The 15,156-nt window shown below is 46.2% G+C and overlaps 1 protein-coding gene across 2 annotated transcripts in view; it reads left to right on the forward strand.

Moving 5' to 3' along the window:
• The first annotated feature begins 8,833 nt into the window (after positions 1 to 8,833).
• LOC109301196 overlaps positions 8,834 to 15,156 on the forward strand; it is a 17,518-nt gene continuing 11,195 nt past the window's right edge. The window contains exons 1-3 of one of the 2 annotated variants that reach the window (XM_019522163.1): positions 8,834 to 9,829; positions 12,012 to 12,262; positions 13,484 to 13,706. In XM_019522163.1, the coding sequence (XP_019377708.1) occupies positions 12,043 to 12,262; positions 13,484 to 13,706 (443 nt within the window). In that variant the 5' untranslated portion in view covers positions 8,834 to 9,829; positions 12,012 to 12,042. The remainder of the gene's footprint in view (positions 9,830 to 12,011; positions 12,263 to 13,483; positions 13,707 to 15,156) is intronic. The other variant, XM_019522162.1, reaches the window with a different exon arrangement.

Below are 15,156 nucleotides of genomic sequence, written 5' to 3' on the forward strand. Positions count from 1 at the left end.
TCTAGGAGTGACTAGCGATATGTTTGATTTTTTTTTTCCCCAAATCTCATGTAAGCACTGTTTCCCACAAGTTTTTAAAAAGAAACCGGGTAAGTTAGCTGTGGTGTACTGCATCTCCAGAAATGAGAGAGAAAGGAAAAACAGTGGAAAAAGTCTTGTAAATATATAGCTCTTTACTAGGTGGAAGAGGGAGTTGCAGCTGGCAGTAGTCAAAAGCAAAATGACCATCTGAAGCCTGTAGCTGGCTTAAAATAAAATATCACAATTTTTCTATGGGCTTTTTCTCCTGCTACAGTTAGCACTGTCACTGCTGATGGTGCTTTTGCCTTTGCAGATTTAAATGTTAATGTTGTCATTGGCTTTTGAAAAAAGAACTTAAAATCCCGGTCTCTGGCCTTGGCAAGTAAAAAGGCTTTTTAATTCATCTTCCAAACTTTTTTTTCTTTGAATTGAGATGAGATGTGCATTCTGCATAATGGATGGAATTTCTAGTAATGGCTAAAAGGTAAGTGCTGTGGGTAGATCATGAGTGAAAGTAATCTGCTGTGTAAAAGCCTAGGCCTACAACATTATTGGACTTATCAACATGATAGCTAAGTTTCATGAAATATAAAGTGTGACTTAATGGCTTGTTTAAATTACTAAACCACTGTAGAATATAAAATTTTGCCTGGCACTATTCCAATCCCCGCCCCTCCCCCACCTCCCCTCCCCCGACATTTCCTTGCATCGCCCCATTGCATCACTATTTCCAGCGCCTTTCCCAGCATATGGCTGAGATTGGGGCATGGTTGGTAGCTGTCTGGTCAATACTTAATCCCCAAAAGGCAATGCTGTTTGGGAGATACTGCCCTCACCATCTCTTCTGGTTGTAACATCCTATGGAAGGTGTATGCCTGCCATTTGTTGGAAATCCCAGTTGGAGATCGCTGTGAGATGACCGCTGTAGTAACGACCACAACAGGCTTTTTTCCATGTATGCTTCAGTAGATGATTGTGAGCACATTTTCCTGACTTTGCTGCTGGTAAACCATGCCTGTTTTTCAAGTAAAAAATAGGCGGCAGTGTTGCGTTCTATATTGGACTGTGTATTAAACCCACCCAGAAGCTAAAAGTACGGAAAGCTGCATCGTTCTAAATAATGGCGTCGCTTGCTGGGAGCACATTGTACTTCTGGTCTCTGATCTATATTGTTTTCCTGCTGGGTTCCCTTCTTGTAAAAGCCACTCTTGAAACAGGTTTGGGAATCATTGCAGACAGTTCAATGAAAACCTCTGCTCGCTGTGTGATAACAACTGACAAAGGACACAAGTTCTTGGGGAAGGTAAAGGGGTAAGCAAAAGGAATGGGAAAAAATACTACTGAGAATGTTATGAGGCTGTGATATGAGATACAAGGCGACAGTACTCAATCAACTGGACTGCTGTGTGTAGTGACTGGAATTCAGTCTTAGTGGACTGAGCAGGGTAATAGGGTTCAAGAATTATATAAGGAGATACAAATATTTCTAGGCCTTCAGTTCCCCAAAAGAAAGTAACAACTGACTTGACAGGTTAGTTTAGAAAGGGGACCAAAAAAACCCAAAACCATGTGACAAAACAGTAGTGGTCCGGAGAAAGGAAATTAGGCTCTCCTGTTTACTCTTCCTGTAATACAAGCACAAGGGAAGTCAGTGAAACAGGAACAACAAAATTAAAGCCAGTAGGTTTTTTTGTTTGTTTGTTTGTTTTGTACAATTGTCCTTTGAAGCGCCCGCTGAATTTTTTTTTCTTTTTTTTTTTTTTTAAACCAAAAGATTGGTAGGATTCAAGGAAGAATATATCATTTATGTAGACCAAGAGATTGTCTAATTAATTTTTTAACTGATTATAAACAGTCATGTTTTGAGGCAGCTCAGCCATTAATTGTCAGGAGTCAGGAAGAAATTCCCTACCTATGCACCTTTTGGCATATATCATATCCCATATAACATGCCCCAGAATTAAGCTATGCACCTCATTTTTGAAAGGCAGAATGAAGGGAAGAAAAAGACATTCGCTTGCTGAGTAGCCCTTGTAAATCACATGGAGACTTACTTTTGCTTTTGCCTGACAAGCTTAACTGAAAGAAACTGCTGTTACTGCATTTCCTCACTTATAATGGACACCCCAATTTCCAGCAGCTTTTTATTTGGAAAAAAAGGGGGTGGGTTGTATGGGAGAAAATACTGTATATCCGCTATATCAGGGGCAGGCAATTAAGTTGGGCAGAGGGCTGCTTACTTAGTTTTGGCAAGCTGTTGAGGGCTGATGGGTAGCCCCACCCCTTGACAGGTGCCCCACCCCCTGGTCACCATCTTGGGACCAATGTTTCAGGGCCAGCACCGGTGGAGCCCAGAGCAGAGTACAGGCTGGCAGGTGTCTGTGGAGCTGAGTTGGGCTGCACCAGCAGGGAGAGGGGGGAGCTGGCCTGGCTTCATAGAGCCCCTGCTGGCCGACCCTGTACTCCTGCTGCCGTGCTCTGGGCACTGCTAACGCTGGCCCCAGGACCCCGGTGTGGGCCCTGGCACTCACGTGTTCCCAGTGCCCTCCCAGCCCCGCGGTACAGGCAGGAGCAGCATGCAGCCCCAACACCCCGCTCCGCAGCAGGGAACGAACTGGTGCTGAGCGCGAGGAAAAGCGGCCCCTCCACTGCACCGTGGCTGCTCCCTGCTGTCCTGAGCAGGCACAGGCAGAGGCCAGGGTGGAGAGGCAGCAGATGTTTGCAGCTGGCCCAGGTTCTGGGTAGCTGCTGATGGCTACAGAGCCTAGGCTGGGGCACAGGGCAGCAGGGCTGGGGGGCAGGGGCACAAGCAGGGCATCCTGCCCTGAACCCCCTGCCTTCATTTTGTTTTGAGCAGGCACAGGCAGCCCCATGCGGGCTGCGAGCAAGTGCAGTGCTGGGCATGGGGCGGGCAAGGGGCCGCTTTTCCCCAGCGCTCAGTACCAGCTTGTAACCCGTCCCCACTGCAAGCCTGGACCCCACGTCAGCTCCGGGCTTGCCTGTTGGGGCTGCACATGGCTGTGCCCCCCCCCCCCCCACTTGCCATGCCGGGCAGTGTTTGCCACCACTGCCTCTGGGCTGCCCAGCGCGTGAGCTCCAGGTGGGCAGCAGCAGTAAACGCTGCCTAGTGGGGCAAGCAGGGGGACTGCAGCTGCTGCAACCATGAGCAGCCCCAGTGGGCGAGCCCAGAGTGAGCACGGGGCCCAGGCTGGGAGTGGCGGTGGGTTACAAGGTGGTGCTGAGGGTGGTGGTGGGGAAGTGGCCCTGTGCCAGCCCTGTGGCCACTGCCCTGCACTGCAGCCGTTCACAGCCCGCTTGGAGCTGCGAGTGGCTGCAGCAGGGAGCGCTGGCCACGGGATGGGCGAGGGGACACTTTTCTCCAGGATCCTTCCCTGCTCTCCTCCCCACCTCTTACCTGAGGTTCTGGCTGGGGCAGCCACGTGGTCCCAGGTCAGAAGCCCCTGCTGGGACTTCCGCCTGGGGAGCAAGGCCAGGCGGGCTTCCCTTGGGTCATACTGCCCCTGGTTCCTGTCATTTTTTTTACAGGAACCAAAGACAGAGAAATAATAATTTTCTAAATTTTTTTAGGGGCCTTGGAGGCCGGATAGAATGGCCTTGCAGGCCGGATGCAGCCCATGGGCTGTATTTTGCCCACCCCTGCACTATATGGAGGTTCATCGTGTGCCTTGCCATGAAGTAGTTATTGGCTGATATTAAAGGCAGACTACTGGAGTAGGTGAGATGGTCTGGTCTGGTCTGGCAATTTCTATGTATCTAGCCTCAACAAAAAAATCCATTGCAATGAACAGCTTGTGGAACTTCAGGGTCCAGAGGCTGTTTTGAAGTGCTGGATAAACAGAGCGGCTAAATGTTTCTGCTAAAAAGAGCCTGATCAGCAGAGTTCTGAACCATGTTGAACTTTTTAATTGCTAACCTTAATGTGACAAGACTATTCACACCTCTTTTAATGTTATTGTACCAGGCTCTGTAGATCCAGGGATGAAGCACTGCATCACTTCACACTTGATTCACACTTGATTCACACTCTCAAAATTTGTAATCTAATTTTTTTTCAGTGCACAGTTAAATTATGGTGGAATAGTCTATGCCAGGGGTGCTCACTTTCCTGCTTGGAGGTCAGATCCAGACTGTGAGGCCTTATCATCCAGCCTGTGGTTCTTCCTATAGGTCTGAAAATGTGGTGAGGGAGCAGTGGCAGTACTAGTTGCAGCTCTCCTGTTGCCAAATTTCTGGACTTGTAGACAGTCCCAGGGGCTGGATGATGAGGCCCAGCACACTAGATTGTACCAGTGTGTGTCCAGAAACAGCATATGGCTGGATCCAGTGCCAGTTCTGGCCGATGAACTGCCCTGTGCCCACCCCCGGGTCCAGGGAGCCAGAAGTTTGAGCACCATTGGTCTATGCCAAGAACTGGATTTCACAATGGTGGAATACTGCATGCAAAAAATTATAACAAACATTATATATGCTATGGTTTATATGGTTACCCTGCAAAGTTTCATCAAAATAAATCATACACATTTCCTATTTAGTTTAATAGGAGAGCAAGCAAAGTACAATTCTAGGTTGCCAGTTGCTGCTGCTCTTCCTTCTAGATTGCCGTTTGTCTGTGCTTATTCCTACTGAGAGATTTTTATGTGATGGGCGCAACTATGTTCACCTTAATTTTAGATTTGAATCTAGTTTAAGTGCTTAAAACATCAGTGAGGATGTAACTTAAATGCTGCCTGAACTTTATCAAATAAGAGTATTTGGATTGGTTCATTCATGGCTAAAATAAATTTTGGTGTAGTTCTTTTGCTGAGCTTAGCAGTCAGAAAGTTCATGGGGAAAATAGCATTCTTTCCTCCCTGCAAACTCTAAATGTGGTTTGATTTATTTAAAATGCTCCCATCCGTATCATTAGATACATGTACTCATTTTTGTACAAAATTCAGGTGATTACAAATTGTAATAAAGGCAGATATGCAAGCTTTTGCATATTTGCCATGACTGGTTACAGGCAGATGGGCATTTGCAGAGCTACAAGTTCTGCAGCATTTCAAAGCACTAAAAATATAGCGCTATAAGCATGGACAGATGTGCAGTGCCCCCCCCACCCCAGCTGGAATACTATCACAGTAGTTTTGTAGTACTCAGTTTTGTCTTCCAGCCAAGAAGGCTAAAATGTTGCTTAACCCTGTGACTCTTCCATCTCCTCTCCCCATTGCTGCTCCCAGTGGAGGTGGGACCCTGTCAGTTAATTCAATCATTAGAATCATAGAAAATGAGGGTTGGAAGGGACCTCAGAAGGTCATTCAGTCCAACCCCCTGCTCAAAGCAGGATCATCCCAGCCAAGGCTTTGTCTAGCTGGGTCTTGAAAACCTCTAAGGATGGAGCTTCCACCACCTCTCTAGGTCACCTGTCCCAGTGGTTTACTACCCTCCTAATGAGAAAATTCTTCCTAATATCTAACCTAAACTTCCCTTGCTGCAACCTGAAACTGTTGCCCCTTGTTCTGTCATCTGCCACCACTGAGAACAGTCTTTTATCCTTTTTTGAACCCTGCTTCAGGTAGTTGAAGGTTGCTATTAAATCCTTCCTCAGTCTCCTCTTCTCTAGACTAAATAACCTAAGTTCCCTCAGCTTGCCCCCATACATCATGTGCTCCAGCCCCTGAACCATTTTTGTTGCCATCGGCTGGACTCTCTAATTTTTCCACATCTTTTCTGTAGTGGGGGTCCCAAAACTGAACACAGTACTCCAGATGTGGCCTCACCAGTGCTGAATAGAGGAGAATAATCACTTCCCTTGATCTGCTGGAAGCATGTACCAATGCAGCCCAGTATGCTGTTAGCCTTCTTGGCAACAAGGGCACACAGTGGGCTCATTCAGCTGCTTCTCCACTGTAACCCTAAAGTCCTTTTCTGCAGAGCTGCTGCCCAACCAGTCAGTCCCCAGCCTGTACTGGTGCATGGGATTGCTCTGTCCTAAGTGCAGACTTTGCACTTGTCCTTGTTGAACCTCATGAGATTGCTTTTGGCCCAATCCTTCAATTTGTGTAGGTCGCTGAATCCTAGCCCTACCCTCCAGCGTATCTACTCCCCTCAGGTTGGTGTCATCTGGAAACTTGCTGAGGGTGCACTCTGTGCCATCTTCCAGGCAATTGGTGAAGATATTGAACAAAACCAGTCCCAGGACCGACCCCTGGGGCCCTCCACTTGATGCCGGCTGCCAACTAGACATCGAGCCATTGATTACTACTATGAGTCTGATGCTTCAGTCAGTTTTCTGTCTACCTTACAGTCCATTCATCCAGCCCATACTTCCTTAGCTTGCCTGCAAGAATGGTATGGGAGACCAATTAAAAGCCTTGCTAAAATCAAGGTATACCACATCCACTAGTCTCCCTGCATCCACAGAGCAGTCATCTCATCAGAAGAACCCAGGTTGGTTAGGCATGACTTGCCTGTGATGAATACATGCTGATTGTTCCTAATCACCTTCTCCCCCCCAGTGCTTAGAAATGGATTCCTTGAGGATCTGCTCTTCGATTTTTTTCAGGGACTGAGGCAGTGGCGATGTGTAGGGGGTGCACGTGCACCCCTGAGAGCACTGGTGCTCGCCTTGACTGCCTGCACTCGCTGCTTAGGTGATGGGCAGGGGGGCAGGCGGGTGCACCAATGCCCCCATCTCCCTGCAAGCGCCAGACAGGGAGTGGAGTGCCGTTGCGCTCCCAGAGGCAGCTGCAGCCACTTCTGGAAGCGGCTGCAGCGATCAGCCACCTGGTGATCAACCACAGGGGGACAGCCCCCCTACTAAGGCGGCACCAGTCGCCCATGGACTGAGGTACGGCTGGCTGGTCTGTAGTTCCCTGGATTCTCCTTTTTCCCTGTCTTAAATATGGGCAGTATGCCCAATTCCAAGCAGCCAGGACCTCTCCTGATTCCCATGAGTTTTCAAAGATGATGGCCAATGGCTCTGCAATCTCATCAGCCAACTCCCTCAGCACACTGGTACATCCCATCCGGCCCCATGGACGTCCAGCTTTTCTAAGCAGCCCCTAACCTGTTCTTTTATCACTGAGGGCTGCTCACCTCCTCTCCAAACTGCTGCCCGATGTAGTAGTCTGGGAGCTGACCTTGCCTGTGACAACTGAGGCAAAAAAGGCATTGAGCACTTCATCCTTTTCTGCATCCTCTGTCACAAGGTTGCCCCCCCACATTATATAAGGGACCCACACTTTCCCTGATTCTCCTCTTGCTACCAACATACTTGTAGAAACCTTTCTTGTTACCCTTCACATCCCTTGCTAGCTGCAACTCATGCCCACTCCTCCATTGCCATCACAAAGGCAAGCAGGTAGCAAGGACCAAAGCTGCCTCCCAGTACTAGGAAGGGTGACCAGGCAAGTTGTCAGTAACCAAAGCAGGGAAGTGGGGGACAGGGCAGGCTGGCAGTCATCAATAGGCAGTGAAGGAGGGAAGGACAGCAGATCAGAGCACTATGGTACATTGGACCTACATTTTGTAGTGCTATACACAATGTCTAAGTCCTGTTTCATTTGAGAATAAGTTTGTAGCGCTACAAAAACGTCTGACTGTACCCTAAGACTTCCTTCCCCCATCCCCTCACCCCATTCACTTCATTGCGGCCACTGAAGGAAAAGGTAAAATGGGCTTTATGGTATATTTGGATGATCACTGAATTTAGGCACTGGGAAAGGATAAAACAGTTTCAGCTGCGAACAGAATTAGCATGAGATCATCTCTCCATCTCATTTGCGGAAACAACCGCTTTCCTTCAAAGCTTTTATAGTAATACCATTCAAAACTAGCACCTTGATTTGTACTTGGGAAGGCTTGGGAATTCGGCGCAGACCACAAAACACAGGGAGCGCTACTTCCCGGAAGAGAAGGGTGTGCTGTGTTCTGCATCAGCAGGTCAATTTCCAAATGGTTTTCAGGGCAAGCTTGAAAGAGAGTCCATTATTAATCCAAGTTGGAGGTGACTAGAGAATAACTGTCTGAGTCATTGCATGAAGGAAAAGATTACAGTCAGTTGGAAAGAGAATGAAAAAATGCACCCTTGGTCACTGGGGCTACCTGGACATTTAAAAGCAGGCCAGGATTCAAATAGTGTTCTTGATTTACAAACTTGTATTTTGGAGGTTGGACTTGTTCATTCAACTAAAGTAGCTGAAAGGAATTCCTCTGCTTATTCTCCTTCCTTGCCAACCACCCCTTCCCCCCGCAACATTGCATCCTTTTAAGGTATGCTGAGTCTCTGCTAGCTGCCTCCATATAGGCTTCTACCTCTACTGGGAAAAAGAATGAAGCAGATGTCCAACTGAGTGTTGCCCATGCCCTGAAATCAACTCCGAAGGCAATGTCTGGCTATTCTGTTCTTTACTGACCGCTGACCAGGAGAGAACTCTGGATCCTGGGTGAGAGACTTTTAAGCACTGATGAAAAATCACCCAGTGCTGCCCTTTGGGAACAGAAAATGGGAACCAATCAAGCTGACTGGTCTATACCAGCAACAGAATCATAAGTTCTTCATGTATCCAAGATACAGTGATGCAAAAATACAGCATCAAGATTTGGACCCTAAATCTCATCTACTGCTACTGCTCGGCAGTTTCTTGCCTATTATTAAGAGCACAGTTTGTATTCTCTGGTCTATTGAAGCTGGAGTGATGGTGGTTGAGGGAATGTGAGGACTTTGGATATTGCCAGATTCGCTTTGTAAGATGATGCCGGGGTGCCTGCATAAAGGCAGGAGATTACCAACAGGGAGATTATTTTCCAAATCGGGAGCAACGTTGTTCAGCCAAGACTTTGAAAACTTTTGTTTTTAAAAGATTCTGTCCCTTGCCGCTGCCTTAAGGAGTTCTTGACAAATACCAGTTCTGATGTACACGATCTGCCTTAAATCTGGCTGAGACATTTTCAATACTCAGAGAGAGGTAAAAATCAAAGCATGTTTCCTAAGTTTGTTGCATTTTTTTTTAAAATTTATTAACATAGCGTTACAGGGCAATGCCTCTTTCATCCCCCCCATCCCTTGTATTTTGTCTTTTTGTCTGGGAATTTTGCCTAGGAGCTATATACAGCTTATGCACTCCCAAGTCTACTTCCAAACAGAATAGGATTTTGGGGTAGGGCCTATAGTCACAGCTAGCACCAGAGAACCAAAGGCGGCGGGACAAAACGAACAAGGAGTGGTAGTTCTTTAACTCAGAATTTCCTGGTCCTGGTGGGTTTAAGTCAACCAGCTGCTTATGGTTCCTGTAACAGTGCACAGGAATTGTTTTTGTATTTATTTCTAGTGGCATTTTGTTTTTAACGTAGAGTTAAAGAGGGAGAAGATATTCAGACAGTAGGCCTTAAGGATTAAAAGAAGCTGGCTTGGCTTTGTTTTGCAAATCTTCACCATGACAGGAGGAAAAAAAAAAAAAAGAAGAAATAGAGACTTGTCTAATTGAGCAAAGGAATCCCAGGGTGACCCTATAGAGAACCTATTGCTTTTTCCTTTCCTTTCTTTGCCTTTGTTTTCATTACAGAGGCTTGGGGGCAAAGGAAAAAAAAACAGATTGGAGCGGGTAGGATATGAGGAGGAAAACTAATATGATTAAGGCTGGATTTGGACACTGATGGCAAGTTCCTGTAAGTACTGAGCATTCGTAGTAACAGCTGTTGCACTTCTCATTAGAGGAGAAGTTGAAGAACTTTTCTTAAAGGATGTTTCTTTGGCAGGCTGAAGGGGAAACAATCGCAGTGAGCCTGAAGGAATACATGTCCCAAGGTAAGTGTGTGGTAATGCCAGGGAGCAGAATTGCAAATGGTGTTGGGGTACTAAGTCCTCCCTCTGATAGTGTTAGGACAGTGATTTTTAACCTGGGGATCCACAAAAAAATGACTTTGATCAATCAAAAGTGTGCGACTACCCACACTTACAATTCAAAGGGGTCTGCACCTCCACTGGAAATTTTTGAGGGGTCCAAAAATGAAAAAAAAAGGTTGAAAACGGCTGCATTAGGAGGTTGTAAAAAGGTGCAGATAGCTGAGGAAAAAATGGAGGGGGGTGATGAGGAGAAGAGGGGTTCGTTCAGGTGAAATGGGAATGGAAAATTGCTGTTCAGAAGTCTTTTGACAAGCCTCAGGAGATCCGGGATGATTTGGGAGAATCCAGGGAGGGGAGTGACTTTGTCCGAACCAGTCGTGTGGCACCCACCCTCTTTTCTGTTTAGGGTTGGAAGATAAAGGGGGATCCTCTGTGTTGCTAGAAGCTCCGTTTGGTGCCCAAATGATTGCAGCAATGGGGCATTATAGAAGGTTAATCGCTGCCCATCTGCTGCATGCTCGAGTGTGGGAGCAAACCGTGTCACGCAGAGTGGAAGTTTTTCAGTCTCTTGGCAAATGCAGATCTGATGAGAATGGATTGATAAGCTAGACTTCCCTTGGTTCCCCCCTGATTTATTTACACTTCTTTACTGATAAAGGGCATAAGGAAATCTAAGCTGCTATAATTTATGTGTTGAAAAGGCTAAGAGGCATGCATTAAACTAGAGAGAGCCTCCTTTAATATGCTTGTTCATTCTTGGCCTTGATAAATACTTGTGTATACTTTCTCTATCATCACTTTCAAATATAAACGATAAGAAACAGGAATAATTATATTTTGTCTCTGAGGAATCTAGCCAATGAGACAGAGAAAGAGGAGCCTAGGTGTTCGGGGTTAACAGCTTTGTAGAACATGTTTGCTTGGCTTAATGTTAGACTTTAAGGAAGAACTGATACTAGCAAAATAGGTACGTATTTTGGCTTCAGATGTTGGTTTCAAATACCATACCTCTTACGTTTCACAGTTAACAAATGCAGTTTTAAAAGATGAAAATCTGAAAAATATTTTCTGACCCTGGTTAGCAGAGGTGTTCTGGAATTGGATGCAGCCCGTGCCTCCAGGGCCTTGAAGAACCAGTGTGATTATTCTGAGGGCTGCAAATGCTGTCTCCCCTGCCCACTCCCATGTGGCACCGTGCCCACCTATAGACTGTCCCTACTTAGCAGTGCAGAATCAGCTGCTACATGGAAAGTTTCAGGGGGCATATATGACCGTTTCCATGGAGCAGTTCTACTGTATTCTGTAGGCCAGGGCTGTCCAACTGGTGGCCTACAGGTTGCATGCAGCCCATCTGGGGTCCCCTGGCTATGCCTCCCTGCCCAGCCCTCCTTATTGCTCTGACTGCTACAGAAGCTAGGTCTTCAGGCTTATCCCTTCTCTCTCCAGGGTCTGCACCAGGGCAGGGCAGCTGGGTGTAGCCCAGCTTGCAGTGCTAGGGGAGTGTTAAGGAGGTGATGGGGTTGGGGACCTGCCTGTCTGTGTAGTGCAATGATGGGGGGCTGCCTGCCTACACACAGGGGGAGAGGGTCCATCCACCTGCGTTGTTCCAGGGGAGCTTGTAGCCAAGGAAATGCCCTGGGTGGGGTGAGGGGAGGGAATTGTGGCCCTTGCTGGTCACAAGGGTCACTGGTCCTTGCTGGTCACTCCCATGACTAAGTTTGACAGCCTTGCCTTAGATTATATGGGATAAGGATTTTCCTCTTCCCCATATCTAACGTACTGCCCAATGACAGAGGCAGGATAATAGTTGTTGGCTTTGGCGTGCTGTATGGCTTTGTAAGCACTCACACAAACCTTGCCACTTATACTAATGGCAAATGGGATACTTCAGAGGGATGACTTCTCAGCGGCTTCACTCTCAGGAAAGCATAAGAAAGAATTCCTCTGGGGACCCTTTTTACTAGCCTCCACTGTTTACTTCTCAACGTGTGTCTTTTTGTGCAGGCTTAGTGGGCCACAGAGAAAGTGGGCTTTTCTTCCTCTCTTTCGGAGTTGTTAGGAATTACTATTCTAGAGGTAATTCAAGGTGGCATGTCTGCTGATTTGTATCTACCTAGAAGTTATTGATTTGAACTTAACCTAGAATATAATGCCTGATGTTTTAATAACACAAGATGGAAGATGGAGTGAGCGTCCAGACAGTTCTTGTTGGATGGGCGTGCACAACCCTGTGCTTGGTTTCATACACTGCTGCCTTCTCCCACGGTGCGAGCCTTTCTGCCTGTGCTGACATGACGCCCAAACATATCAGAGCGCAGCTTCAGAACCCCAGGAATAACTACATCGCCATCCACACCAACATGTCTTCCTACTTTCCAGGTGATAAGGTACCAGGTAAGAGAGAACCACTGACTTTATAGAAGGTTTGTGAAAAGTCACCAGGGCGCTTACAGATCCACCCTGTTGCAGCTTGCAGCCACAGATTCAAATCGGTGCTGTCCTGATCCTGAATTCTCTGCACCTAGCACAAAAATTTTCTGGACAGCACTCTTGACTCAAGGCAATTATTTAAGAAGAAACATTCATGTGCATAAAAAACTCATAATTGCTAATCTCAGGTATGTTGCTCATCCTTCTGAGCAATGAGAAGAGGAGTAACTCGTGCACGGCATTGCTATGAGCGAATTGTACCTTTGGCCCATGGACCAGATGACCTGTAGGAACAGAATGTAACTACCATATTTACTCATATACCGTGCACACCTTGTTCTCAAAATAAGTCCTTCAGAGTTGGTGTGTATTTTAAACAGGGAAGCTGATTTTTCTGCCTGGAATAAAAGCATGGAGATGCCGCAACAAGGCTTCTGCTCTTCTTCCTGCCCCCAACCCCAAGCTGGCAATGTCGAGGGAGGGCTGGAGTGCAGTCTTCAGTAGAAACTACAGTTTTAACCCTTTCACAGCCACTGCAGAAATGGCAGGAAAGATTAGCTGAGCAGCCAAGAGCTGTTGCCAGTTAGGCAGCAATGGAGAGAAGATGAAAACTGTAGCTTTTGCCTGAGCAGGAAAGGATTTAGTGAGTGAGCTGAGGATTAGGCTCTGTCCCTGTTCCTTGTGGCCATACCTTTAGAAAAAAAATTCTTCATTTTGCCTTCCCAAAACAAGATGCACATCTTATTTGGGGTCATGTGGTATGTGAGAGACAACTATTTAAAAAAATGCAGTTAAGGAAAAACCTGACCACTTGGCATCCTCCACCCTGCTCACCCACGTATTCATTCACATTTAAAGTGATATCTCTTAAACAGCACATGTTCTTTTGCAGACAGCCATGGAGTATAAGGATGTATTTTGTTGATAAACCCTATTCTTTCTAGTATAAACAGATTAGCAGTTTGTCATAAAAATGACATGAGCATTTTCATGCAACTTTTTTTTAAAGATCAAAAACCAAAGACTCTTCGTGTATTTTGAATGCTCAGGACAGAAATATGAAAGCAAACTGGGTGGGTAGTTTCCACAGGGGTTCACCAATGCTGCAGCCACTAACTCTTTGGCAACTAAAGTGCAAGTGGATTCCTTGATAAACTGCTCTTTATACCACATCTTGTGTTGCAGTGACAGTGAGGAGCACTCGAGATTTCATGGGCTTTTTGCTCCAAGCTCGCAGGGTGTCTAATGATCAAATTGCTGGCACTTTTGTTGTAATTCCTCCTGGCTCCAAACTGCTGACGTGTTTTGAAGATGGCGATACTGTTACCCACTCTGACAAGTCACTGAAGAGAAACTTGTCCTTTGTGTGGAAGGCACCAGACCACCCCATTGGAGACATCAAATTTTTGTAAGAATATATGGTTATTTCTCAGAATTCAAACTTTATGAGGGAAGTCCACTGACGTTGGGGTTGTTTTGATTGGTTTCTTTTTTTTTCTCCAGCAAGTTCACTGTGCTTTGATATTTCTTTAGCTCAGAGCAGTGAAATGTTCACCAAACAATGGGGCAGTTCTTCAGCTGGGGGAAGTCAATGAAACTTTGATAACTTTACCCCTGGTGAGAATCTGCGTCCTTGAAATGACCTAGTCTGCTGTCTCCTACAAATATACTAATTGGCAGATGAGAAGGACAACCCAAACATGTCAGAAATTGATTAATATATTCATCAGTTATAAGGTCAGAAACACGACCACTGTAATCACTTAACTCAGGGGTGGGCAAAATGCAGCCTGGAGGCTGGATGCGGCCTGCCAGGCCATTCTATCCAGCCCATGGGGGCCCCCCCAAAATTAAGAAAATTGATATTAATCTGCCCCTGGCTGCCTGTCATGTGGCCCTCGATGGCTTGCCAAAACTCAGTAAACGGCCCTCCCCCCGAAATAATTGCCTGCCCCTGATATAATGGGAACAGTCGGACAAACCTGCCTCTATGAGTATAAACAGATATTGTATTTTCCTGGGGAAAGGCCTTTTATCCTGAGATCCTATATGAGTGCTAACACTTCCTGCTCCTCCTGCACCTTCCTCTCTGCGATGCTCTGTACATTTGTAAATGAATCCCCGGTTATTCAACTTAATTATGAGCCATTCCAGGGGCAAACCTCCCAGGCTATGTTCTCTCGCTGGCCACCTACTGGCAGGGGGCAGCAATGGAGCTTGGAAGGGCTGCATGTGTAAATGGCTGGTCCCCTCCTATTTTGATCTGGGTTAAAACATAACACAATCAGGACTGCCTCAGATGAGTCTGTTTACTGCCTGTGTGGCACAATCTGCCCTGCCCTACTGCTAATCCTCTTAGAAAAGTTGTATTTATTTGTCTTTAGTTGCCACCCTGCCAATGGACGAGAGGAGAAGAATTAGTGACATTTTGCACTGATAGTGCCCCTCATGCCCCTGCTTTACATGTGGAAAGCTAAAGAGTATTTGGATATTATGCCTGGTAGTCGTGTGTGAGGGTTGTCCCTGGAGTTTTTAAGAACAGGTTAGACAAACCAGGGTGATTTAGATCCTCAAGCAGGGAGTTGAAGTTATCGACCTCCTGAGGTTACTTCCAGTCCTGCTTTTCCATGATCTACGTTTCAAAAAGAAAAAGTCATTTTTCAAAAAAAAGTTTCCCCACATTTTCCCCCACCCTAATGATAAACATCTCTTCACACTGATGTCTTTCTTATAGTTTCTAGTGCATTTTTGCATTCAATATAAAAAGTGTCAGGGGCTAATCCTTTAATTTTTTGGCTGAATTTGTGTTTTTTTTACATGAAAATAAATCCTTTAGATTTTAGCTACATGTTGCAATA

Source organism: Gavialis gangeticus, unplaced genomic scaffold, assembly GCF_001723915.1.
Source record: "Gavialis gangeticus isolate Ggan-Ray unplaced genomic scaffold, GavGan_comp1, whole genome shotgun sequence".
NCBI classification, from domain to species: domain Eukaryota; kingdom Metazoa; phylum Chordata; order Crocodylia; family Gavialidae; genus Gavialis; species Gavialis gangeticus.